The sequence below is a fragment of the Phoxinus phoxinus genome (genome assembly GCF_949152265.1).
Source record: "Phoxinus phoxinus genome assembly, chromosome: 18".
NCBI classification, from domain to species: Eukaryota; Metazoa; Chordata; class Actinopteri; order Cypriniformes; family Leuciscidae; genus Phoxinus; species Phoxinus phoxinus.
The window spans coordinates 9,264,128-9,290,388 of NC_136893.1; the positions used below are offsets into that span (position 1 = coordinate 9,264,128).

At 36.5% G+C, this 26,261-nt stretch overlaps 3 protein-coding genes across 7 annotated transcripts; 2 read left to right on the forward strand and 1 right to left on the reverse strand.

Annotated features, from left to right (window-relative positions):
- The first annotated feature begins 306 nt into the window (after window positions 1-306).
- On the forward strand, window positions 307-10,771 carry nlrp12l (NLR family pyrin domain containing 12-like). Its single transcript, XM_079589221.1, has 13 exons — window positions 307-384; window positions 3,386-3,501; window positions 3,602-3,703; window positions 3,812-5,605; window positions 5,727-5,900; window positions 7,074-7,247; window positions 7,355-7,528; window positions 8,107-8,280; window positions 8,347-8,520; window positions 9,049-9,222; window positions 9,518-9,691; window positions 9,834-10,007; window positions 10,182-10,771. Exons 2-13 carry the CDS (start codon window positions 3,458-3,460, stop codon window positions 10,189-10,191), a joined length of 3,342 nt encoding a protein of 1,113 aa, XP_079445347.1. The 5' UTR covers window positions 307-384; window positions 3,386-3,457; the 3' UTR covers window positions 10,192-10,771.
- On the reverse strand, window positions 10,708-14,616 carry armc1l (armadillo repeat containing 1, like). Its single transcript, XM_079589242.1, has 7 exons — window positions 14,513-14,616; window positions 13,740-13,904; window positions 13,064-13,155; window positions 12,667-12,850; window positions 12,443-12,559; window positions 12,251-12,325; window positions 10,708-11,553 (listed from the first exon to the last, which is right to left on the reverse strand). The coding sequence occupies exons 2-7, from the start codon at window positions 13,890-13,892 to the stop codon at window positions 11,362-11,364; spliced, it is 813 nt and encodes a 270-aa protein (XP_079445368.1). The 5' UTR covers window positions 13,893-13,904; window positions 14,513-14,616; the 3' UTR covers window positions 10,708-11,361.
- Window positions 14,617-14,657: 41 nt separating this feature from the next.
- On the forward strand, window positions 14,658-21,660 carry mtfr2 (mitochondrial fission regulator 2). 5 transcript variants are annotated; one of them, XM_079589237.1, is made up of 8 exons: window positions 14,658-14,739; window positions 15,038-15,200; window positions 15,339-15,443; window positions 16,090-16,214; window positions 16,429-16,646; window positions 17,828-18,119; window positions 18,197-18,380; window positions 20,432-21,660. In XM_079589237.1, the coding sequence occupies exons 2-8, from the start codon at window positions 15,129-15,131 to the stop codon at window positions 20,519-20,521; spliced, it is 1,086 nt and encodes a 361-aa protein (XP_079445363.1). In that variant the 5' UTR covers window positions 14,658-14,739; window positions 15,038-15,128; the 3' UTR covers window positions 20,522-21,660. The 5 variants fall into 5 exon arrangements, with proteins under 5 accessions (XP_079445363.1, XP_079445364.1, XP_079445367.1 ...); XM_079589238.1 differs by having other exon boundaries at window positions 14,726-14,765; window positions 20,432-21,626; XM_079589241.1 differs by having other exon boundaries at window positions 14,729-14,765; window positions 15,021-15,200; window positions 20,432-21,626.
- The last annotated feature ends 4,601 nt before the right edge of the window (window positions 21,661-26,261 follow it).

Here is a 26,261-nt window from a genome sequence, read left to right on the forward strand (position 1 = left end):
GATTGATTGATTTAATACAATGCTGACACTTTCCACAGGTACAAAATAGGCCTGAAACTATTTTATATAAAGGTTATCAAAAAGATAAACGTTAATGATAAACGTATAGCCAATTTCCCATAAATGTTCCCAAGAAATATAGCCAATTTGTTTGATCTTTTTTACTTATCATGTTATTTATTGTATGTTTTTTTTTTTTTTTAGAAATATATTTTAAAAAACAGTGCAAGTAGGCCTACTTCAACCATTATGTTCTAAACGAGAACCCGCCCCTTTTTGACCACGTGATCATTGACTGACAGGAGTGAAATCATTGAAGCGAAAGTAGTATTGAGGACATTTGGACATAGGCTACACCTATGGGCTACACACACCGGCTTGTTCGTAAGTACACATATAGTTTCTTAGAAATACGTAAATTAGACTTTAACTTTTAAAAGGTAGCCTATTTCAGCTTTACAATCGATGAAGGTTGACAGTTAGCTATTTATAATAAACTGTCATTACAGTGGATTACCACATGCTTGAATGCTTTTTAAATCCTAATAGCCTACTTATCTACTTTCATCTTTAATTTCTGTATTTTTTATAATTAGATGACTTTGTTTAGTGTTCAATTTATCTCTCATTAAGTCTCTTTAGACTCTTTTACTCAGTCCAGACAGTAGCCTAGTAGTAGTAATAACAACAACAACAACAACTTATTAAACTTGCTTAGAATGCACAAAATTAGAAGGCAGGCGTTCTTTAATTATACTCTCTTACAATGGCAAAAGAAGTGACTGTACAAAACTTTTTTTTTTTACTTTAACTGGGTGTGTGTCAGTTAAAAAAAAGTGTTTACTGGTGTTGTCATCATTTTAACTTAAATTACACAGTGGCATATTTCTTAGCAAAACTTACACATACAACGAAATATATAAAACTAAAGAAATTTGAGGGTAATTTGAGACCAACACCCTTCTTTTTGTTAATGTCATTTTATGAGTAGTTCAAAAGGGATGTATGATGCAACAATGCTTTTTTAAGCACTGGTGATGATTTTTGCATGTGATGTCCTCAAAATCCCATGGCATCAAGTGTACACACACACACACACACACACAGTATATGCTCGTGTTTTTGAAATGTGCTTAAAAATAATTAATAATACAATCTCAGCACTTACCACAAAACCATATGTGTATGTGCACGCAAGGCTACTGTTGTGTGACATGAGGTTACTTGTAAAATGGTGTATACAATTTAGCCACAAAACAAAGAACCACTTTTTTCAAACATAACCCTGCACGAATGTACGCAACTAGTTTAGCCAACTATACTTATGGTTCCTCATTCTTTTGTTGCATTTTGTAAATTGCAACATTAATGTTCATATTACACCATTTCTAGATTAAGATAAAGTCCTCTACATTACTTCATACAGTCATGGCCAAAATTGTTGGCACCCCTGGTAAATATGATCAAAACTGGCTGTAAAAAATAAATCTGTATTGTTTATCCTTTTGATCTTTCATTCAAAAAAATTGCCAAAATTCTAACCTTTCATTGAAGCAAGAGAATTGAAAGTGGGGCTAAATCACATTATGAAATAAATGTTTTTCTCCAAAACACGTTGGCCACAATTATTGGCACCCTTTTATTAAATACTTTTTGCAACCTCCTTTTGCCAAGATAACAGCTCTAAATTTTCTCCTATAATGCCTGATGAGTTTGGAGAACACCTGACTAGAGATCAGAGACCATTCCTCCATACAGAATCTCTCCAGATCCTTCAGATTCCCAGATCCATGTTGGTGCTTCTTCTCTTCAGTTCAGCCCACTCATTTTCTATAGGGTTCAGGCCAGGGACTGGGATGGCCATTGCAGATCTTGGTTTTGTGCTCAGTGACCTATTTTTGTTTTGATTTTGATATTTGTTTTTGGATCACTGTCCTTTTGGAAGATCCAAACATGGCCCGTTATAAGATTTCTAGCCCTGGCTGTTAGGTTTCGATTTTTTATCTGTTGGTATTTGATCCAATCCATGATGCCATGTATCTGAACAAGATGTCCAGGACCTCTGGCAGAAAATTAGGCCCACAACAGTAAAGATACAGCAGAGTATTTCATTTTACACATGGGATACTTTTTTATCCCTGTGTGCACCAAACCCATCTTAAGTGTTTGCTGCCCAAAAAGCTATTTTTTTGGTTCCTCTGTCCATAGAACGTTTGAAAAGTACCTGACACTACTGGCACTTCAAACGGGACGGGTTCTATGGTCAGATGAAACAAAAAAATAGCTTTTTTGGCAGCAAACACTTAAGATGGGTTTGGTGCACACAGGGATAAAAAAGTACCCCATGTGTAAAATGAAATACTCTGCTGTATCTTTACTGCTGTGGGCCTAATTTTCTGCCAGAGGTCCTGGACATCTTGTTCAGATACATGGCATCATGGATTGGATCAAATACCAACAGATAAAAAATCGAAACCTAACAGCCGGGGCTAGAAATCTTATAACGGGCCATGTTTGGATCTTCCAACAGGACAGTGATCCAAAAACAAATATCAAAATCAAAACAAAAATGGGTCACTGAGCACAAAACCAAGATCTGCAATGGCCATCCCAGTCCCTGGCCTGAACCCTATAGAAAATGAGTGGGCTGAACTGAAGAGAAGAAGCACCAACATGGATCTGGGAATCTGCAGGATCTGGAGAGATTCTGTATGGAGGAATGGTCTCTGATCTCTAGTCAGGTGTTCTCCAAACTCATCAGGCATTATAGGAGAAAATTTAGAGCTGTTATCTTGGCAAAAGGAGGTTGCAAAAAGTATTTAATAAAAGGGTGCCAATAATTGTGGCCAACGTGTTTTGGAGAAAAACATTTATTTCATAATGTGATTTAGCCCCACTTTCAATTCTCTTGCTTCAATGAAAGGTTAGAATTTTGGCAATTTTTTTGAATGAAAGATCAAAAGGATAAACAATGCAGATTTATTTTTTACAGCCAGTTTTGATCATATTTACCAGGGGTGCCAACAATTTTGGCCATGACTGTATATTCTTTTGAACAAACTTACTTAGATTTGATAAAAATTTCTTAATAAACGCTCAAATGGGTTATTAAAATAAGTGGTTGTGATACATAATGTATTTGCAACATTATGGGTTTTTGTTCTTATCTTTTTCCTGTCTCACTTTTGTTCAGTCTTACATTTTGAAATTCTTGTTTGTAGTCCATATCATGCGTTTGTTCACTAATCACTCACTGATTGTGTCCAGGCGTGTCTTGTTTAATGTTCTTGTATATTGATAGTTCTTAAAATGTCAAAGTTTTGTCCACTTTCCCAGAAAAGAAAAATAATCATACATATATATATATGTTTTTTTCTTTTTTCAGATGCAAGCTGTTGAACCATTGGACATGAAGTTTAACTGAAGAAAAAGTGTGGACCGGTGAACTGAATTTTTAATGAATCTGACGGATTTAAGCATTCCATATCCTGGGACTCCATGGTGAGAAAAGTGTGGTAAAATGTTTTTTTTTTTTTTAAGCATGTATGAGATAAATGATTGAATAAACAGATTTCTAAAAAAAAAAATTCTCTCATTCAAGGATGGTTTCACGAAATCAGCCAAGCCATGTTTCTTTAAAAAGTACCAGTTCTATGCTGGATCCAATTGATTTGAAAAGGGAACCTCTCTATTCAGTACGAAGGTATGAAGGTCTTTGATTAATAAAAGTATTATAGTTGTTGTTTTTTTTGGACAGTAATGTTCTCTGTGTGAGAGTTCAGTCATTTCATTGTCAATATATTTCTTACAGGTATCACAAGAACAATATTCCTGACTCTACAGTACAGTCCAATTCAGCCATGGAGTGCCAACAAGACTATAAATCAAGACTGAAATTCAAATTTCAATGCATTCACAATGACATGTCCAAACAATCAGATCCCACATTCCTGAATGACATCTTCACAGAGCTTTACATCACTGAAGGGGAAAGTGAGAATGTCAACAAAGAACATGAAGTGAGACAGATTGAGATGGCGTCGAGGAGAAAAACCACAGTAGACATTCCAGTCAAATGCAATGACATTTTTAAACACTCCCCTGAAAAAAACAGACCCATCAAATGTGTGCTGACTAAGGGAGTTGCAGGCATTGGGAAAACGGTCTCGGTGCAGAAATTCATACTGGACTGGGCCGAGAGCAACACTAATCAGGATATCGAGTTTGTGTACCCACTTCCGTTTCGAGAGCTGAACCTGATGAAAGAAAACCAGTATAGCTTGATTGAGCTTCTCCAACACTTCAAAATGGAAACGGGCTTTGGAGTTGGTGACAAAAAGCAAAAAGTTCTCTTTATCTTTGACGGTCTAGATGAATGCCGCTTTCCTTTGGATTTCCACAACAATGCAAAGTTGAGTAACCCAACTCTGCCAGCCTCTATTGACGTTTTGTTAACCAATCTCATCAATAACACACTGCTTCCTGATGCCCTCCTCTGGATAACTTCTCGACCAGCAGCAGCCAGTCAAATCCCTCTTGGGTATATTGACCTGGTGACTGAAGTTCGAGGGTTTACTGACCCGCAGAAAGAAGAATACCTCAACAAGAAAATCAACGATGAACACCTCTCTGGACATATCATTGCACACTTAAAGTCGTCAAGAAGTCTGTACATCATGTGTCATATACCAGTCTTCTGTTGGCTCTCTGTTACGGTGCTAGAGAGAATGTTCAATGAAGCGGAAGATGGAGAAATTCCAAAGACTCTCACTCAAATGTACACACACTTTCTTCTCATGCAAACCAAAGCGAAAAACATGAGATACACTAAAGATTACAACCCAGGCCTGGAGGATGAAGACATGATTTTAAAGCTGGGTAAACTAGCCTACCAACAGCTAAAAAGGGGCAATCTGATATTCTATGAGGAAGACCTGATGGCTTGTGGGATTGATGTGAAGGAAGCCGTGGTGTACTCAGGTGTTTGCTCACAGATCTTCAGAGAGGAGTCTGCAATAACTGAGAACAAAGTGTACTGTTTCATCCATCTGAGCATTCAGGAGTTTTTGGCAGCCATGTATGTGTATGTCATGTTTAAAGTCCACCACAACATCATTCTTGATAATGAAGAGCATCAAGAGACCACCTTGTTTGAGTTGCATAAGTGTGCCATTGACAAGGCTATACAGAGCGAGAATGGACACCTGGATCTTTTCCTCCGCTTCCTTCTGGGCCTTTCATTGGAGTCCAATCAGACCCTTTTACAAGGCTTGCTCTCTCAATCTGGTAGCAGAGCCTGTCAGAGCATTGAGGATACCGTCGAATATATCAAGAGGATGATAGAGGAGACGTCCTTGCTAGAAAAGTCCATAAATCTGTTCTACTGTCTCAATGAACTGAATGAACTCTCCCTGGTCAAGGAAGTCCAGCGCTTCCTGAACTCTGGGCATTTTTCTAAACTCTCCCCTGCACAGTGGTCTGCCCTAGTTTTTGTGTTATTGACATCAGAAGAGAAGCTGGATGTGTTTGACTTGAAGAAGTACATCAGGTCAGATGAAGGCCTTACCAGATTGTTGCCGGTTGTCAAAGCTTCAGAATCAGCTCTGTGAGTTCTTGTTTTGACGTTTCATATTTAAAAGTTATCCTAATAGTGTGATTGAGGTCACATGTAGTGTGTTTGTGTAGTGTGTTTGGTTTTTATTTATTATATCTACATTATATTCCAGACTGGATAATTGTGGACTTACTATGAGATGCTGTAGAGCTCTTGCCTCCACTGTTGGTTCCAGCTCTTCAAATGTACGAGTGCTAGATCTGTGCAATAACTCCATAGGAGACAAAGGACTGGAGCTTCTGACAGCCGGACTGGAAAACACACTGTGCAATTTACAGGAACTGAGGTAAAGCTTTTGGCCATGTGTCTGTGTGTATATATATGTGTGTGTGTGTGTGTGTGTGTGTGTGTGTGTGTGTGTGTGTGTGTGTGTGTGTGTGTGTGTGTGTGTGTGTGTGTGTGTGTGTGTGTGTGTGTGTGTGTGTGTGTGCGTGTGTGTGTGTGTGTGTGTAGATACATTATGAAGATAGTCTAGATACATACTACTGTTCAAAAGTTCTTAAATGTTTTTGAAAAGAAAATACAGTAAAAACAGTAATATTGTGAAATATTATAATTATTATAATTTAAAATAGTTTTCCATTTTTATATATTTTAAAATGGGATGTATTCCTGTGATGGTGAAGCTGAATTTTCAACCTCATTACTCCAGTCTTTAGTGTCACATGATCCTTCAGTAATTATTTTAATATGCTGTTTTTTGGAAACCTTGATTTAAAAAAAATCAGGATTCTTTGATGAATAGAAAGTTCAAAAGAACATATTCTATTTGAAATCTTTAGTAACATTATAAATGTCTTTATATTGGTCAATTGGTGTCCTTGCTGAGTAAAAGTTCAAAAAAATGATTAATTAACATTTGTTTTGAATTACATTAGATTTAAATGTGATGTGAAAACATGAAACCTTAAAAGATGATGATGATGATGATTGTTGTTGTTATTATTACTGTTATTGAGTATCGCATTTTAGACATAATATTGACAGTTCTTACACGGTGGTGCTTCGTTTCGGTATGAAGCGTTTTTGAACTAATCATTTGAATGAGTGATTCAACGATTCACTCAGAACGAATCGGTTGGTTGAATTCTTTACAGACTTTCTAAGTCATGTTGCCACTTCAATGTATCGTATTATAATCTGCTTAAAGAGTGACTCAAAAATCCCCACCACTAATGTACACTACAGCCTGGAACCCGAAAACACAGACAAGCAGAAATGTATTGTAAATATTCTGTTTATTAAATATTTTGGATAATAATGTTTTCAGCTGCGAGTAAGAGTTTACTCTCAGCTCTATTCTGGATGAATTCCAGTTTCCAAAATCATTGCAGTGTCTGGGCCCATCAGAATAATTTGTAATGTCCTCAAGACAATGATTTTTTATATTGTGTGAATTCATATTTAGTACCACTTGCTCTTGAAAGATTTATGATGTGATGTGTTACTGTTTCCTCAGGCTCTCATACTGCAGAATCACCACAAGCGGCTGCTCGGTTCTGGAATCAGGACTGCTCCCAAATCTCCCAAACCTTAGGGTGCTGGACCTGAGTGAAAACAGTCTGAGAGAAACAGGAATTAAGATCTTGGCCAATTACCTGAGGCATCAGCACTGTAAACTTGAGATACTGAGGTAAACATCCTTCCTCCCCCCCACTTCAGTTCATGGGAAGGCATCAATAACAAATGTAGAATGAGTTTGGTCCTTATTATGATCACATGTCATTGCATTATTCATAGGCTCAAGGATTGCAGAGTTACACCTAAAGGCATCTTTGCAATAACCTCAGCTCTACAGTCCAACCCATCTCACTTAAGAGAGCTTGACCTGCACTGGAATAACCCAGGAGATGATGGAGTGGAGAAGCTTTCAGCTGTAATGCAACATCCTCTTTCCCGACTTGAAACTCTTTGGTACTTTTTGTTAATGAAATGTTTTTTTCATATACATATATTCTGTTCAAAATTTTGAGGTCGGTAAGATACAAAGAAAAGAAAAAGAAATTAATACTTTTGGGTGCATTAAATTGATCAAAAATGACAAAAAAATATATCAAATAAATGCTTACTGTTCATCAAAGAATCCTGAAATATATATATATATTTTAAAAATACTAGCATGACTGTTTTCAATGTTGAAAATAATGATAAATGTTTTTTGAGCAGTAAATCAACATATTAGAATGATTTCTGAAGGATCATGTGACACTGAAGACTGGAGTAATGATGCTGAAAATTCAGCTTTGCATCACAGGAATAAATTACATTTTAAAATATATTAAAATAGAAAACGTTTAATTCAATTATAATACTATTTCACAACATTACTGTCTTTACTGTATTTTTGATCAAATAAATACAGCCTTAGTGAGAATAAGAGACTTCTTTTAAAAAATATTTTAATAATCTTCCCGACCCAACATATTTGAGCGAGCGGTGTGCTATTATAAATACTAATCGCTAATTCAAATGTCTATTTGTTCCACCTGTAGGCTAAGTTACGGTTTGCTCACTGTGAAATCCTGTCAGTCTTTGGCTTCAGCTCTGAGGTCCAGCTTCTCAACTCTGAAAGCTTTAGACCTGAGCGGCAACGCAATATATGATGAAGGAGTTAAAATGCTCTCAAATGGACTTGGAAGCCCTCATTGTAAAATAGAGATTTTGAGGTAAGGGTTTCAAATCTACATTTAAATACACACAGCGAACACTTTAAGCAATTCTTGTCTTTTCAGGTTGGCATTGTGTGAGATCACAGAGGTGGGTGTCGCTGATTTGGCCTCAGCCTTCGTTTCTAACCCGGGTCCTCTGAGAGAGCTGGACTTGAGACAGAACCACATAAAGGATTTTGGTGTATCAAGACTTGCTGAAGTAGTGAAGAACTCCAACTGTAGGCTGGAGACGTTACGGTGAGCAGAACCCAGCATTGAGACTTTCATTATAGTGCTTGCAAGGTAGCTGTGCATACAATTTCAGTCTAAGGGTACACATTAAAAGTAATGTGCATTACATAATCAGATACATTTTTTGATGTAACAAGTAATGCACTACTTTATTAATGTACACATTAATACTTGAGTTAGTTTCTTAAAGTAATGCACATTACTTTTCAGTTAAATAAATTTGCATTTATAAACAGACAAATTGTAAAAAGGTAACAAAACAAATATTTGTTATATATATACATATTTCTAGCGGTCAGGCAATATTCTAAGCGGTCAGAATATAACGATATTCTAAGGCTCGGTTTCACAAACAGGGTTTAGATTAAGCCAGGATTACAATATTGTGGTTATTTTTAAGTAACTTTCCCCAACACTGGTCTTAGGTGTGCTTTTTTGATTATGATGTCAGTTGCAGTGGGTCTTCTTTGTTTAGATGCTGAATTGTGACTGTTGAATTGTAAATGTTTTAACATTAAACGTCTTACATAACAGTTTAGGAGACAGTGGGGTCACAAAGGAAGGTTGTGCTGTCCTCGCCGCTGCTCTAAACTCAAACCCCTCTCATCTGATGGAGCTGGACCTGAGCAATAATGAGCTCACCGACGCAGGGATGAGGCTCCTCTCTCCTGTCCTGAGGAATCACAGCGGCAACATTGTGAAATTAGAGTATGTTTTCTACAAATACTCTCAATTTTTTTAAAGAACTGAATGTTTTTATTCAACTAGGATGCGTTAAATTAATCAAAAGTGACAAAAAAATAAATAAATAGATAAAGAAATTTAAATAAATTAAATCAAATTTAAAGAAAAAAAAAAATCCTGAAAAAAATATATTCAAACAGAAAACATTAAATTGTAATAACAATAAAAATCTTACCGACCCCAAACTTCTAAACAGTGAGATACACAATGATTTAAAAAAAAAAGATAAATAACATCTCTCTATCATTGTTTTCCCTAGTTTGAGCCAGTGTGGTTTAACTGTGGACTGCTGTGATTCACTGGCTGCAACTCTAGTAGAAAAATCCTCAAGTCTTAGAGAACTGAATTTGGGAGTAAATAATCTACAAGATCTGGGAATTACAATCCTTTGTGCTGGATTGGAAAATCCACATTGTCAGCTGGACATTTTGAGGTAACTCTACATCCAAAAGGTTTCTTTCATCGAAGTTCATTTGTGATTTTTCTCTCAAATACATGAAGATTGTATTTGACTTTTTTTTATTAATGATCTATGCCTAAAATATTGTTTGCACTTAACTAATACGTTTCTATAGGCTATCCAACTGTGGGATCACAGGGGAAGGTTGCACTATTTTATCCTCTGCACTGAGATCTAAGCACTCACTTTTAAGAGAGCTGGACCTGAGTGAAAACAATCTCACAGATTCAGCCGTGAGGCCGCTATCTGTTCTACTGGAGGATCCAGAGAGTAAACTAGAGAAACTCGTGTAAGTAGTTCCTTGTGACGGAGGCTATTTGCAGTAGTTATGAATTTATGAACACCTGAAACCGCATAACAGCTACAGTGTGTTATACAAAATACTCAAAACTATATATTTGCATTTGTTGAGCATTGCTTGTGGGATGTTGAATGTAATAAATAAACCCTTTTTTCTTTCCAGCTTGTATTAGTTTTCATCAAGATTTGATGAAAGTAGCAGAATACTGCCATACCTGACCACTGATGACCACTTCTTATGATTAGTCATTTATATGACATTTTCAGATGTATTATTTTTTAAATCCGTTATTTATATTGTTCATATATACATGTATATATATTACGCTATTATATGCTGGTATGAAATACTGAGCAGAAATTGGCATTGCTTCATAAAATGTTGTCTACAGACAGTATTGATATTTAAGATATTAGCAGGAGTTTCAGAAACTAAGTAAGTTAAAACCTTTAAATAAGACTAATAAGTTGAAATATTTGTGCGAATCACAAATGTTACAAGTTGATTGTTGCACTGCTGTCTAACATGGTCAATATCTATATTTATATTCACAAGAATCACCAAGTTGTGCTCAGACACTAACACACTATTTCAACTGTACAGTTGTTAAACCTGTGTCATAGACTTTAATAAATGTGTGTCATTTGATTGAATATTTAACATTTATTTAGAAAATGTGTTATTCTTTATCCTGTAAAACTTTATGGTTGTATCAATAAACCTTATTACAAATAAATGAAAGACTGCTTGTTATTTGGTGTGGGCATCTGTATTCAATCACCATTTTCATGAGAGCGAACACTTACATTTTAATTAAGTCATCACAAAAATCAGCAGAATTTTTCCTTCCAAACCTTTATTTTACACAAAACAGCATCAAACATGCATTTAATCTGTTTTTCAATTGTTTCTATTTTAGATTAGACTTGGGACAGATATTTTCCTCCTTCTAACACACCAAAATGGAAATATTTACAAGAAATCAGGTGGACAGAAAATACAGACAAACTTGACAGCAGAAACGGAAAATTTCTGATCCCTAAGAGGGAGGAAAGACATGTTTTCATTAACATAATATAATGTACAACATGACCTCAACATCTACAGTTTTCAATGCCGAGTCGTGATGTGGCCGAGATCTCATACATCAGGTGGAAGCTGATGCTTTGTGTGGAAGGTTGCGCTCAAACTGAACGAAACCTTTTGTTGCTTGTAGAAGCAGTTCAGTCAGTTCCTCGACCTTGCCTAGTGCTCTGACAGTGGTGCGAGTTGCTCTTCTAAGCCAATCTTCCTTAATGTTGAGGTCCAAACTCAGACAGGAAAAGCCTGTGAAACTCGAGCTTTACCAGTAGAAGGTTTTAGTGAGGAAACTGGCTGCTGAGTTCAGCCAGCTGCCACCGCTGTCTTGTTTAGCACCAGTGCGAGACACTGCACGGTCAAGCTCTTTCTCTGGACTCTCTTCCTCTGGCAGGTAATCTGGCAGGTGGGCATTTTCTTCCACCTTTGAGCCAGAGGTGCTGAGTGGAATGAGAACCTGTAACCATAGTACAGCCATGTACCGGTAAGTAATAAATAATATCATACTAATAATAATATTTTATATAATATATATATATTACACACACAGATAGATAGTGGCTAGTTCAAATTACTGTATTCCACTGTTTTCCAGGAAGGGTTTATGAATTTATAGCAGTTATATTACAGCTGTATAACTTTCAGCTATTATTGTAATTGATCAAGCCAACCCAATAAATCGAACAAACTATGTTTTAACTTTTGAAAAAAAAAAAATGTAAATACAATTGGTATATTTTTTATTACTTTTTTTAAAATTAAATTTTTAATGTAATCAAATATAAACATTAAAAGGTTATTTATATTAATTACCGGTATGTATATCTAATTTAATGATGACAATGAAAAGCATGTCAAGGCATGTAAACATGTACCTTATGAATTAAAATTTGCATTAATACACAAATGATTATTTAACATTTATAATTAATTATATGATTTATTAATCTTTTTTATTTTAATGTAATAATTAGCATTTATAACTAATTATATAATATTTAATTATCTTTTCTATTTTTTTTATTACATTTTAAAAATGTACACGTAAACATTTGACCCGACCAGTTTAGCAGCAGGATATTGTTGAGCCATGGATCATCATTCTCAATGTAAAACATATTTAAGTACATACTTAAAGCAACAGCAACACCCACCTCTTCTCCATTTTCATTTTTCACCACCTGTTTAACTGAAAGCCCTTCTGTGGCAGCAATAGCAGTGGCCAGACTCTGAACAAAAGACATTTGCTTATTAGTTTTTCATGCACATAATGACAACAAAGTTGCTTTTATTAGTTGACTCTCTCCTCACAGAAAGAAGAATATAATGTCCTGAGCTATATGTACCTCGGTGGGCAGGTCAGCACGGATGCGTACAGTACATCTCTTCAGCGCCATCTGGAATGTGAAGCTGATTACACCTTTGACTCTCAAAAGGGCTTCTTCACAGACACCTCTCTGATCCTGTCAACACAATACCACATGTGATTTCACCCAGTAATGTGCATAAATAAGAGAGAAACTGTTTACGATCCAGGTACGATTAGCCAAAAGCAAGATATATTACATACTGCCCCATCCAAGCCTTGTATGTGCAGGGTCACTGATTTTGCTTTCTTGTTGGAGCTGTTGATGAAGAACTGTGGTTTGTTGTTCTTCTTCTTTTGCTCTGGACAAGCCTGTCTCTGTGTTTGAGCACTCAACACTCCATATACCTCTTTTGCAAGGTCTGTAATATCAGTCGTCATGTCAGGCCTTCAAACAGTACAAGGGGGAGGGGGAGGGGGAGGGGGGGATATAAAACATCATTAAAACAAGATTTTAAGAATAAGGAGAATTGATGGATTGTGCACAGTAATACAATGAAAAGTAATTAGTCAAATTAGATTTTATGGCAGTTTCAAGATATTAAAAATAGATCTTAGATCACTTAATCTACCAGTAAATTAAATAAAAAATAAAAAACACCTCTCCATCAGTGTCTCCAGGCTAACCATCATGCCAAGCTCATTTTTCATAGTGTTGATGTTGCGAGGCGCTTCAGCCAGGTACCGCAAAGTCTGAGGAGACATAGCAAGAGAGGTTAGGCTAGTACTTTTTTAAGAGAGGCCATATAACACCCTTTTGGGCTCTACTAGAATAGGGTTTTTATGCTAGACTGTTAAAAAAAGATAAGCATTTTATTTTTGCAGCACCTCTTGTCCCAATCTATCAGTAACACTCTGTTTTGTTCTGGTCTCTATGACGCACCACCTTCCAAAAAGCACAATTTGCTCTGATTGGTCTGCTGGACCAGTGTGTTGTGATTGGTTGTCACACCCCTTACAATAACCAAGTTTCAACGCCCTAATAATGCAACTAAACCAGGCCTCATCCCTTTTTCTGTGTATCCCTTGGGTGGGAATTGTTCAAATGAGTGATATCGTGACATGTACATTCCTGGAAGAAAACTCAAGACTACAATCAATGGGGTTTCATGGAGTTCAGAAACCACACTTACTGATATAGAAAATAACTCTCTTTGGAGTGACTTTGTAGACCTTTTTCATGCTCATCATTACACACTAAAGAAAGTAGAAAATAAAAAAAGCATAATTGATCCGCTTTAATAAACAAAGTTTTGTGCATTGACAAATCAGTGTACCTGAAGGGTGGCAAAAAGCACTTTAGAGTCTTTATGGTCTAGAAACAGGACTAGTCCTGGAAGGCAACCCTGGTCCTGAACAATCGCCTCCCGATTCTGAGGTTCTGATGCCAAGTCCCGCAGCTGTGTGACTACTGATAATGCGTCCATCATTTTAGCGGATACCTAAAACACCAAGGGATATGAAGAAATCAAATAATATGAAACATCTGATAACATAGATTGCCTTTCATTTATTAAAAATTGATCCCTTTGTTTTCTCACTGATTTGTATGTATTGTGATCATAACTTATATGAGACAAACCTATTTTAATAGTACATTAATAAAATACCCTTTAAATCGTATATGCACTAAATATGGTGGCTGTGGGCGTATTAAACCATGTTTTATTCTATAGAGCTTTGACAAACATCTTTCAGAAAGGGCAACAGCTTCGGTCATGTGACCATTGACACAATTGTATTTTCTGCATTTTCAACCATGTGTAAAATACATATAAGTCCTTCTCAAAAGTAATTTGGTCACAAATGGTATTAAAGAGTTAACAAAAAAGAGGTAATTAGAGCACAAAAGCTGAAGAAACTTCGAGACAATCTGTTAAGCTGTTAGCATGATAGCTAACTTACATAGCTGGAATTCCGATTCTAGTTTTGCCGCAATTTACATCTGTGTATTTGAAAGAAAGTCAATGTTTATTCATTTTAACCTTCTTATATGTCATACTTTGTGCCATATGTTGATTATGAAACTATAAAATTACAGTGTACTCACCACTGCCGTTACTTTTAACAGCACACAGTCGCGCACACAAAAAAACAAAACTTCCCACTGCTTCTGTTCAAACAAAATGATTGGTCGAATGCGCTGACGACGTTTCTAAATCGTTCAAGCTGATTGGCTACAGGCTTTTACCCTCCTCTCCAGACCAATCACAAACGCTCTCAAGCAAAGAGCTTTATTTGAGTTTACCTGCACGGAAGGCGTGATACAGGGAAGAGGTAAAGTGAATAATACGCGTATCTTTGTAAATATAAACGCTATTTTATTAATAATACAATGCATAGCTGTGTTAATTAGATTAACGCGCAGATTAACGTATATATTTGACACACGCTTTTGTTCTGACGCACTCAGTGGTAGGACAGTGGCTGATGCTGATATAATTAGTGCTGTAACGTTAGTAGATTACGCTTCTTTTACATATAGGCTATGTCGTTAGTTTTTTCCTCGTTGTTTCTACTAACGTTGAACGTTTTAACGGCGTTTTGATGGAATGCAGCTGATTTGATCCCCCAGGTCACGTGGAGAAGTTTGCTGCAGTGTGTGTTGGTTCCGTTGGTGTATCTGTCAGCAGAAATCCAGCGTGGAAAATACAGGGATACTGTCAATGTCTCTGCTGGAAGACATCGTTGATCTGCTGAGATGTGTCTTGGAATATTTTGGAGTGCCACCTGAAATGGTAAATATGATAATTCATTTAGTGTGTGACTATTTGCAAAAACAACTCAGTAAACGTGATTTGAACATGCTCTTTAAATGTAAGTTATTAATGCAGCTTTTTATCAGTAACGTTACATCTCGAACACTGTTGTTGCAGTTGGTTCCAGGATGGGACAGTACACATTGTGGACAATATCGCAGCATAGTCCGTATGATTGGGACAAACCTTCCTCTCCTTCCTCACCCACGGCTGCGGTTCCAGGTAACGTTACTGTCTTTGAGAAAATGTGTGTTCTGTTATGTGTTATTAAAGATTCAATCAGTAATAATTTTTTTCTTATTTTGAGAACGTTTAGAAAAAGGTAATTCAATAATCTATCAATAATCCTATCAGTTTGATTTTAGTATTATTATTATTATTATTTTAATAATTATTTATATTTTTAATTTTCATCCTTATTTCAGTTTTAGATTTTTGGGTTAAGTGCTTTTGTCATTTCTTAAATTTCTCTTGCTTTGATTTTTTTCTGTTTTCATTTTTTTTCCATCTCATTTATATTTTATTTAATTTCTTTTTATTTTAAATTACTAAACCCAATTTTTAATAGTGTATATATTTGATAGTTGTTGTTTTTTTTATCCCAAAGGTGCTGTTTAGCTATTATTAAAATTAAATAAACAGTTTTTGTATATTAGAGAAAAATGTATAACATAAAGTATAATTCTTTTGCTGGCTGGCTGCTTGCTCATTTCTTAAGACAAGCATAAGGTATAGGTACAAGCCAGGACATTACATGCATGTGATGTGTTCAGTTGGTATAAATTGTTAATAAAGTCTCTTAGCATGCTAAAGGCTTTGAATGACTTTAGTGCACCTTCACTAATGAGTTCTGATTCTTTGTTTCTAGATTCCTCTGCAGACATTCAATAGACAAGGGTATATTGATGTGTCAGTGGATACGCCAGCCATTCCTACATTAGCGGATGTGCTTTGGCTGGTGGAGGATGAAGGAGACAGCCACACTAAATTCAGGTAGTCACACATCAGCAGCTGTATATAAATACAAAGGTGTTTATTAATAGCTCACCGACGGTCTCTGTATGAGTGCTAAATTTAGTTCTGAATATAAGTTTAGCCTTTTATGAGATTTCTTGATGGATTCTGGTCTTCACAAGAGTGTGTATGCCATAAGTTTTGTTTAGTGGAGAAAGTTCAGTGTCATCATGCCTTTCCATGTTTTTAACAGAACTGCCGTCCCTCTGAGGAATCACTGTGTACAAAAAGGTTTTGAGATTCCGTCATTGGGGTGTGAACGTTCGCTGTCCGTGTCTGTTCCGGCTCAGAGGAGAGGCAGGGTGCAGGAGCAGGACACTCAGCCGGAAGCCCTGCAGAAGATCTCAGCTCTGGAAGAGGAACTGCAGAAACTACGAGCACAGATCGCCATGATAGTCACAGTTTCGGCAGGTAGCGTATGCTGTATGCCAATGCTGTGATTGACAGATTGTTAGTTGTAAATGCAAAAATCTCATAAAATAAAAAGGCTATCTGTGGTGGCTACCAGTTATATTTTTAGCCACAAACCTAAATTCACTGAGATAAGATTGTAATTTTTTCTGTTTATAGTGCTTAAGGGGGTCCAAAGTTGGAAATTAGCTGTGTGTAGGTTCTCAACCTTTTTGATTCAAAGGTCCAATACAATATTCGAAGGACCCCCGAATAGATAATTTCGGTTTTGTCTACTGTATTTGTAACAAAGATGCTTATTAACAGAAACTAATATCGATTCATCAAATTAATTAACAACAATTAATTTTGTGATTCCAAGAGTTTTAAGAACTGTATTTTCATCAATAAAAACAATAGTTAAGGAGGGGTAAAAAATTAATTATTTTAGTATCCAGCGTCTTTATGTGCTTTTTAGCATTTTAATTTAGCATGAAAGTTGCTCTGAAATCTATTCATAATAATTTATTTAATTTTAATTTTTATTTTATAAATATAGTAATTGTTTAAAGTATTTTTGTATTAATTTGATTATTAAAATAGTCGAACTTGCAATACTATGGCAAAAACAAGTAACAACAAAATAATTTCAGGCTGATCTTGATTATGTGAATCCGTGACTGAGACGATGTCATTCAGGCATTACAAAAATTGATAGATAGATAGGATAGAGCAGTTAAAACTACATTTAACCCCGTTAGAAATCTTGCATCCCATTGCATGGAAGTAGCATAGCTCCATTGCTCATTTCACATATGAATGGGGCGTTTCTTAAAACAACAGCAAAAAATAATTAAGGGGTAGAGAGTCTAACTTGACTGTTTTTGGAGCAAATAATAATTTGACTAGTGGAACGCAGAGGAAAAATAAAATGACAAAAAAAATGATCATATATAACCCCTTTAATGCATCACTTTGATACCTTGTAATAAAATAAAAATATTGCTTCTATTGATAATGATAATATTGTATAGTTGGATTGAATGGGGAAAATGTTGTGTTTGTCCTTAGCTAATTGCATGCCTGAATGAATTGATTAATATTAGTGGATGTCAGGGACTAAATAAAATGATAAAATTTTTAATAAACTTTAATGTATAACACTGATACCTTTTTATATCAATTGCTCATGTGTCTCTCAGGACGTGCTGTTCTTCCAACTGATCCTGGCACTCCATGCTCTACTCTACCTATTCCTATCCTCACTTCCACTCCTGTCTGTCCTCCGCCACCACCTCCACCCCCACTTCCTCCTCCGGCTATGGCCATCTGCACGGAGGGGTCCGTGTCGGAGGTGATTCGACAAAGACAGGCAGCAAAAAGGGGAAAGCTTGCACAGTGTGATCCGTCTCCGGGTACAGCGCCTGCTGCCCTGCCCTCCATGTTAGAGGTGCTGCGAGACCTGAATCAGGTCAAACTGCGTTCTGTCGAGAGGTATGAATCTAGCGGATTCAAATTCGAAGCACGTCTAAGTTTGAAGCTCAGTACTGAACGTGGGTTTGTATTTGTAGATCTCCAGGTGGAACTCCAGTAAGGAGTCGGAAGAGTAAAGGCGTAGCATATTCATCTGACCCTGCAACTCTCATCGCCGAAGCACTGAAAAGGAAGTTTGCACACAGAAAGAGAGACGATTCGTTTGGTAAAGAGAACCGCTCAGCTGAGCCCTCTCCTTTTAGCAGTCCAGACACTCCCCGGGTAGGTGGTCTTCCTCTTTTCCTCTAACATTTACTCGATATATAAAACAGCTGAGTGTTTGGTGGTACAGGGGGAGGATGAAATGAGATATTTGTCAGATGGTATCATTAGCTGTTACATCACTAGTACAGTTTGGTCAACATAACGCACAGTGTGTCAAGTTAACAATATGGACGAAATATAATAATGTGTAAGCCAACCAATCAAACCGCAAGGTGTCATCCAAAGTGCCATTGTGCCTATTGAATGCATTTACGTGCACAATCTTACACCGATTATGCTTAATAACTTGACAAGTTGTAAGTTCATGTAAATCACTTAAACGCAGCTTTTAACCGATAAGTTAATAACGGTTTAGGGTAAAAACAAAATGCAAAATCTGCGTTTTAAATAATTCAATTTGGTGTGTGTTTCAGAGTGAAGTGCGGCACTGTGTTCTTTTACACACAAGCGTCTCATGATCCATTGTTTTCAATGGCTCAAACCTAGTCTGTTCACAGTAAATGCTGCCAGACGCTAATTCATATTTGCATCTGCTCTGAGTTTGGGTCACTTATTGTGTGCATTTGGGAAAGCTGTATGCGCTGACCATCTTCCCAAAATTGTTTGTAATGAGAAGCACTTGTAAACCGGCTTTTGTCAACAAAAGAGAACCTGCGGTTTTCTTGTAGTCTTGCATCTGTGTGTTGTTGTGCATGTACACGCAATCATTGCTGTCGCTTCCGAGTAGTAAACTCCTCAGATTATAGATGAGCACATTTATTTCAGGTTTGTGGAGGTGGGATTGGAGTTTCTGAGTGCCAGAAAATAATAATAATAATAGTTACCCAACTTGAGAAATTGATGCTAAACTAGCAGGGAGCTAGCCTGGAAATCCAGACTTAAATCTGAAAGATTAATGGTCTGGTGTCGACTAATGAAAATCGGCCAGCGCGAGGGGTGGCGCCAAGTATGCATTTGAAAATCTCACTGCACGCAATTGGCTAACACTACGACCAATCACAACAATGTTGTGTGTGACGTATCCAGAGTGACGGAAAGGAACGATTCGAGCGCAGTCTTCTGTTCCTCTTTTAGAGAAAAAGGCTAGTCTAAATCTTTCATTGTAGCACCCAAAGCCGTTTCAAACAACTGGTGTTCATCCATAGCCATCTGGCAATGTTTATTAATGACTTCGACGTCGCAGCGCTGTCGTCATCTTGCCTCTGGCCCGCCTGGCTATATCAGATAACCCGATGTGATTGGTGCAGCTCAGATACAAGGGCATATTTAATGAGCATCATTAGGCCTACTCGTCACCAGAGTAACTCGCTGAGCAAATTCAACTTGTGCTCTCGCGAGAACTCTGGATTTCCAGGGTAGCAGGGAGCAGGATTGATGCTGTATTTTTGAGTGCAATAATAGCAGTACATGTTGAACCACTAGGGGAAGTATGTGTGTCCAGAAACTTAATAGTGTTACATTTAGACCAGCAGAGGGCAACATTTCATCGCAGTGCAACAGCCGGCGCATCAGCATTGATTGGCAGAATCTAAAAAGTTTAATTCTGAACAAAAATGATTTCCTATAAAAGTGATAGTTCACCCAAAAATGAAAATTCTGTCATCATTTACTCACCCTCAAGTTGTTCCAAACCTGACTGAATTACAGTATTTTTTCCCCTACTATGGAAGTCAAGGTATTCTGTGTTCAGCAGAAGAAATAAATCCATACAGGGTTGAAACAACTTGAGGGTGGGTAAATGATGAAAGAATTTTAATTTTAGGGTGAACTATCACTTTAATAGCAGTTTATGAGCACTAATGATTAAATTAAGCTCTTTAATGCTCAGATCTTAGTACCGGTATGTATTTCTGAAACATTGGTGAGCTTCAGTAAATGAGGAGATTTGTCAATTTTCCAACTCTTTCCTACACTTGTGTTGGTGTAAGCACTATTACACAATACTTGGACAGAACCCTTGGCATTTTGCTGTAAAATCTAGTCGAGAATGCAGTTTAATGAAAATGCATTGTGTGCTGTTGTGACTTTAGTGTCGTATTGGTTTACAGATTCTCCATCACACCAGACGCAGCCAGGGACGCATTCACCTTTTACCCTTAACCTTAAAGTCTTCCAGAATCAAAGCTGTCATGGACTGATGTGACGGAAAGATTTATTTTCAATGTTGGTCTCTTTTTTCCTTTTCCCCTTTCTCTCTGAATTTATCACACGGGCCTCCATCTGAAAACACCAACACTGTGCATGTTTTTGAGATTTTTACGCAGGCATTGTAATTATTTTACATGCTTATTTTTATTTGTAAATATTATATACAAAGGACTTCTGAATGACTAAATCAGGTATTGATACAGGATGGTTGTAATTATGTCATGATATGCTAAAAACTCTACACTAAGTTTCTTTCAGCCACAAATTTGGTATATAAATATGGTTTGATCTATGCAATGCCTATTTTTGTACTTTTTTTTTTTATTTAAAGCCTAGTTGGACAAACCACAGTTCTCAAAACAAAATGGTACCTATTTTGCTAATAATTCCATCTGTCTGCTGTATTTTCATCCTCTCCTACAAACTGTTTATGCAGTATCACTATCAGAAGCAATAAACAAGTTAGATGCCTTTCAAAATGTTGTCTTCCATCCGCCAAGTATGTGCTATTACATAAACTAGTTTATTACACAGGTCTCTGGAATATTTGATTCTGACTGGTCAATCACACCATTAGCAGAATAATATTTCCTAATATTCACCGTAATCCATGGCAACGTTGTATATAATAAGTACATCTCTCATCCAGGCAACTAAAATCTGTACTGTTTTAACATCTCTTTTATTAAACCTATTTTTCTGCAAGGGAACAAATGATAAAAATGGTCAGCTGACAATTGACTTTTGTTGCGTTGTTTTCTTTTTCCTTGTGTCTTTATAATATCTGTGTATGCTCTTTTTTTCCCTCTCTCACAATTGACTTTTTTTTTCTTGTGAGATTAAAAAGTTGTTTATTTTTAATCCCGGGCAGAAATAAGCTTCCATACAAACCTTGGACTTGCAATCTCTCGTTTCATAAAAATGTAATTGGTACTAATTTGCGTCTCAGTTTTCGACTATGGTGAAAATTACCTTTAAAGGACTTTAGTAGTAATATTACTGTAATATTGTTACAGGGATAATAATTAGCAAGATGTGTAATGTAAGCGGGCAGCCATTAATTGCAAAATAAACCCGACTGAGTCTTGTATCGCCCTGAAAGGATATATGTTGTGATCAAGATTGGCTAACTGTACATTATTTTAATATTTTGAATAATTTATTTTAAGAATTTTAATTGCTTATCTCGTTTAGGAATGCTCATAAATCAACAATTGATATACATATACATGTATATATACACAGTGGAGAAAATAATTATTTGATCCCCTGCCCTCCGTTTGCCCACTTAAAAAGAAATGAAGGGTCAATCATTTTTATGGTAGGTTCATCATCATCCTCCTCCTCCTGCCAAATTCTGTCAAACTTAACAACAAACAAACATGTGTTACGGAAACGTGGGGGCATTAAATTTAGTCCACAAGTTTCTCATTAGACCAGGTGCATTTCTGAAGATAAACAAAAATAGAAAGCATATGCCAGATATAGCAGAGGGGGTGAGACTTTACACTACAATATTCCACTCTGAACATCCTCCTGTCAGGCTAACATCAAAACATGTCTGACGGAAGCAAAGGATCAATCTGATTTTCAGCGTGTAACCATTTCCTGTCTCGGTAGACCAGCATATCCTCTCCATGATAACCTTTAGTGATTGGAAGGATGTGGTTAACAGACACAACACGATACAATTATTCCATCAAACAAGCATCCACCCACACACACGGGGCCTGAAAACAATAGTGTAAACACATACTGGTTTGAGGAAGTTGTTAGGTCAGGGTCAAAGGTACACAACAGAGCTATACATTCAGTGTTTTTATACCAAAAAATAAATAAATATGCATGTAACTATCAGTGGTTTTAATGCATTTTTTCCACTTAATGCCCTTTTTGAGTGTGTTATGTGTTAAGTGTTATGTGTTAAGCTTTGTCTTGAATATGATAGTACTTTCATAACACAAAGCCTATGTATATATATATATATATATATATATATATATATATATATATATATATATATATATATATATATAAAACATAGTGGAGAAAATAATTATTTGATCCCCTGATGATTTTGTAAGTTTGCCCACTTAAAAATAAATGAAGGGTCTATCATTTTTATGGTAGGTTTATTTTAACGGATAGAGACAGAATATCAATAAAAAAAATCCAGAAAAAAACACATTTTATAAAGGTTATAAATTGATTAGCATTTGATCGAGTGAATTAAGTGAACCAACCAGCAAGAGTTCTGCCTCTCACAGATTGGTTATGTGCCCATGTGAAACAGATTAGTCCTGTCACTTTAAGAAAGTACTCCTAATGTCGGCTCATAATGTGTATAAAAGACAACTGTCCACAGAATCTGTAAAAGATCTGGCCTCATGGGGTAAAGGATGATCTTGAGAAAGGTGAGGGATCAGCCCAGAACTGCACGGGAGGAACTTGTTAATTATCTCAACGCAGTTGGGACCACAGTCACCAAGCAAACCATTGGTAACACACAACACCGCAATGGATTGAAATCCTGCAGCACCCGCAAGGTCCCCCTGCTCAAGAAGGTATATTACAGGCCAGTCTGAAGTTTGCCAATGAACATCTAAATGATTCTGAGAAGGCTTGGGAGAAAGTGCTGTGGTCAGATGAGACTCAGATCAACTCAATTCGCTGTGTTTGGAGGAAGAGAAATGCTGGCTATGACCCCAAGAACACCATCAAGCACGGCGGTGGAAACATCATGCTTTTGGGCCGTTCCTCTGCTAAGGGTGCAGGACGACTTCATCATATTGAGGGGCTGATGGACAGGGCCATGTACCGTAAAATCTTGGACAAGAACCTCCTTCCTTCAGCCAGAACACTGAAGATGGGTCGTGAATGGGTCTTCCAGCATGACAATGACCCAAAACATACCGACCAGGCAACAAAGGAGTGGCTCAAGAAGAAGCAGCACATAAATACCACAAATAAAAAGTGTCAATGGAAATGTGTTTTTCTCAAAACCAGAAAGGATATATGTTTTTCCTAGGCCCTGTGATTAATGATAACCCTGCATGTGGCCTGCTACATCCGTTAGCTCCAACTTGTAGGTGGCTCTTTGCTTTCCTCCTAAAGATTTGAGCAATGTAAGATGGCTGAAGCATTTGGGGACATTTTGTATTATATTTAAAAATGGTAGTTTTGGGTAACACTTTCATTTATGGTCCAATTCTCACCATTAACTAGTTGCTTATTAGCATGCTTACTAGGATTTCGGCTGTTTATTAGTAGGCCGACTTATAAAGCACATAATGCCTTTATTCTGCATGACCTTATTCTAAATTCCTAATCCTACCCAATACCTAAATTTAGCAACAACCGTACTAACTTTAATAAGCAGTAATTCGGAGTTTAAGGCAAAAGTCGTAGTTAATAGTTAGTAAATAGTGAGATTTGGACCCTAATCTAAAGTGTGAGTTTTGTCAAAATGGTACAAGATTAAGTTTGCGTTGTTACCTTTTAATCATGATAATTTGTTAGTGTAGGCCTACTACTAAAACTTGACAAAATGAATAAAAAACTGATTTTTACCCTAACAAAATGTGTATTCTTTCTCTTCCATGCACTCATCAGCAGTTTTTTATTAGCAATAGAATGTAGCATTTTTTTTTTTTTTAAATATTGAGTATATTATATTGAGTATATATTGCAACGTATATTTTTTTTGTTTTTGGATGGATCATCTTTTAAGATTTTCCCTGTTTTTATTCACGTAAATACTCTTGTGTAGTCTGTAATAGTAATTGATTTTTAATGTACAAATAAAAGTACATACTCATTCCATTTTAATATGAACACTTAACTGCATGTATAATAATAATAAGTATAGAGTAAATACAGATTGTTTCATGGAGGTTCTGTACTCGAGGACAACCTTCATGAACAAAAATGATTTAAAGAACCACATGAGGGCGCTTAAGGATTGCCGTCATCGTTTAATCAGAAATAACCCTGCAGAAACTGATCTCTAACTAACTGATGAACAGGGCTAGTTTACAGAGAAAGAGAGAGAGAAAAAACACTAGTGCAGAGATGTGATAAGACTGGGAAAAAAATAGCGCGAGGGTGTGAGGCCACGAAAGTTCATGAGTCTATGTCATTTTGAATTTGCATACTTGTATGAACTCATTTGCAATGCAAAGTCAACCCAAAGATTTAAAGGAACACTGTAATGTGATTGGCTGCTTGATTGGTCACCTGACGCACTCTTTGTTCAATATTTTGAACATTTACCTATTTACCTGGGAGAATAATTCCTTGTGGATGGTTTCTACACATCGGTTTGCAGATTGTTGTGTTTGTTTGTGTGTGTGTGTGTGTGTGTTTGTGTTTGTGTGTGTGTGTGCGCGTGTCCAGAGGTGTTTCTGTTTGAAAAGCATGTGGAGGCCATGTTACTGAGAAGAAGCTAAACAACCAAAGGTCAGGGGTCACATTAAGGTATTTACAACACTGCAAGGCACTTGAACCTCAGACCTTGATGAAAGCCTTTTAATTATTAATATTTGTATCACTATATTTGTGGACCAACAGTCATTTTGAGGTTACAAAGTTACACTACAAATGGCTGGGCTAAAATAAACCCTCAATTGGCAACCCAGCTCTTGGTAAATATGGGCAAAATGGGCTGTACATTTTAACCCAAATGTCAGCCAATTTTGAATAAAAGCTGGGCTAATTTGACCTCATAAATGGTTATCATAATCCATTTGTTTTTTTCTTGCAGGAAAGGTTCACAAATGGCTGGGTTAAAAACAACCTAATTGGCAACCCAGGCCTATGTAAAAATTGGACAGAACCCAGCAAGTTGGTTTGCAAAGATCAACCCAATATAATAGGGTAATTTTTCCTTATACATGGATATTATTTCCATTTTTTTTATTGCAGCAAATATTATATCTTTAGTGAATATCAATATAAATAATTTAAAATAATTTATATAAAAACAATTGATAAACAATTTAGGCAATGAATGGACATCAAACAAACAACACAAGAACTGTCTAGATCAAATAATTTTATTTGATGGCAAGTTCATTAAAACAGGAAGTGACAGGAGCAATAGATCCAGTGCGCTTCTGGCATGATCTGGCAAGAAGAAAACACTGTATGAACTGTATTCAGTACCATGACAATATCCGTTTTTGCAAAGTGATGTTAAATAAATAAAAAAACAGCTTGTTTCCTCTGTCGGACATCTCACCTTCCGTCAAACATCGATCCCATTATGATCAACGGAGATGCACACTGTAAGTACGGCGGTGGCTGCCGATTTTAAACCTAGTCTGTAAAGTTACGAAACGTCGCTGCTGTTGTCGCTACACTCGGGAGATGATAGTTCAATATGGCCGCGTCTCGTCTGCAGTTCAACCGAATTTAAGAAACGGTAAACTTACTAAAAACGCTGAAACTACAGATTATTTTTCATATAAAAGTAAATTCAAACTTAAGTTATTTACAAAGTTATTCACGTTTTCTCTCAGGACAGAAGACAAAAATGACCGTTGACAAACCGATGCAGTTTTACATTTCAAACCAGTGAGTTATATGACCTAGCAGGCTGTGTGTAGTTTGTAGTGCATTATTTCTACTGTCAGTGAAATATAACGTATTAGTGGGTTACACACAAAACTAACCCAACACTTTGAAAATAACCCAACAGGCAGAACACATTAACCCAGCAGACTGGGTTAA

Excerpts from the sequence above, each read along its gene's own strand:
- nlrp12l (XM_079589221.1), top strand. The coding sequence starts at position 3,458 with ATGAATCTGACGGATTTAAGCATTCCATATCCTGGGACTCCATG. Across the intron at positions 7,248-7,354 it reads TGTAAACTTGAGATACTGAG|GCTCAAGGATTGCAGAGTTA; the intron begins GTAAACATCCTT and ends CATTATTCATAG. Across the intron at positions 8,281-8,346 it reads TGTAAAATAGAGATTTTGAG|GTTGGCATTGTGTGAGATCA; the intron begins GTAAGGGTTTCA and ends TTGTCTTTTCAG.
- armc1l (XM_079589242.1), bottom strand. The coding sequence starts at position 13,892 with ATGATGGACGCATTATCAGTAGTCACACAGCTGCGGGACTTGGCATCA. Across the intron at positions 12,560-12,666 it reads TACAAGGCTTGGATGGGGCA|GATCAGAGAGGTGTCTGTGA; the intron begins GTATGTAATATA and ends TTGTGTTGACAG. Across the intron at positions 12,326-12,442 it reads GTGCTGACCTGCCCACCGAG|AGTCTGGCCACTGCTATTGC; the intron begins GTACATATAGCT and ends TCTTTTGTTCAG.
- mtfr2 (XM_079589237.1), top strand. The coding sequence starts at position 15,129 with ATGTCTCTGCTGGAAGACATCGTTGATCTGCTGAGATGTGTCTTGGAA. Across the intron at positions 15,444-16,089 it reads ACCCACGGCTGCGGTTCCAG|ATTCCTCTGCAGACATTCAA; the intron begins GTAACGTTACTG and ends CTTTGTTTCTAG. Across the intron at positions 18,381-20,431 it reads GCAGTCCAGACACTCCCCGG|ATTCTCCATCACACCAGACG; the intron begins GTAGGTGGTCTT and ends ATTGGTTTACAG.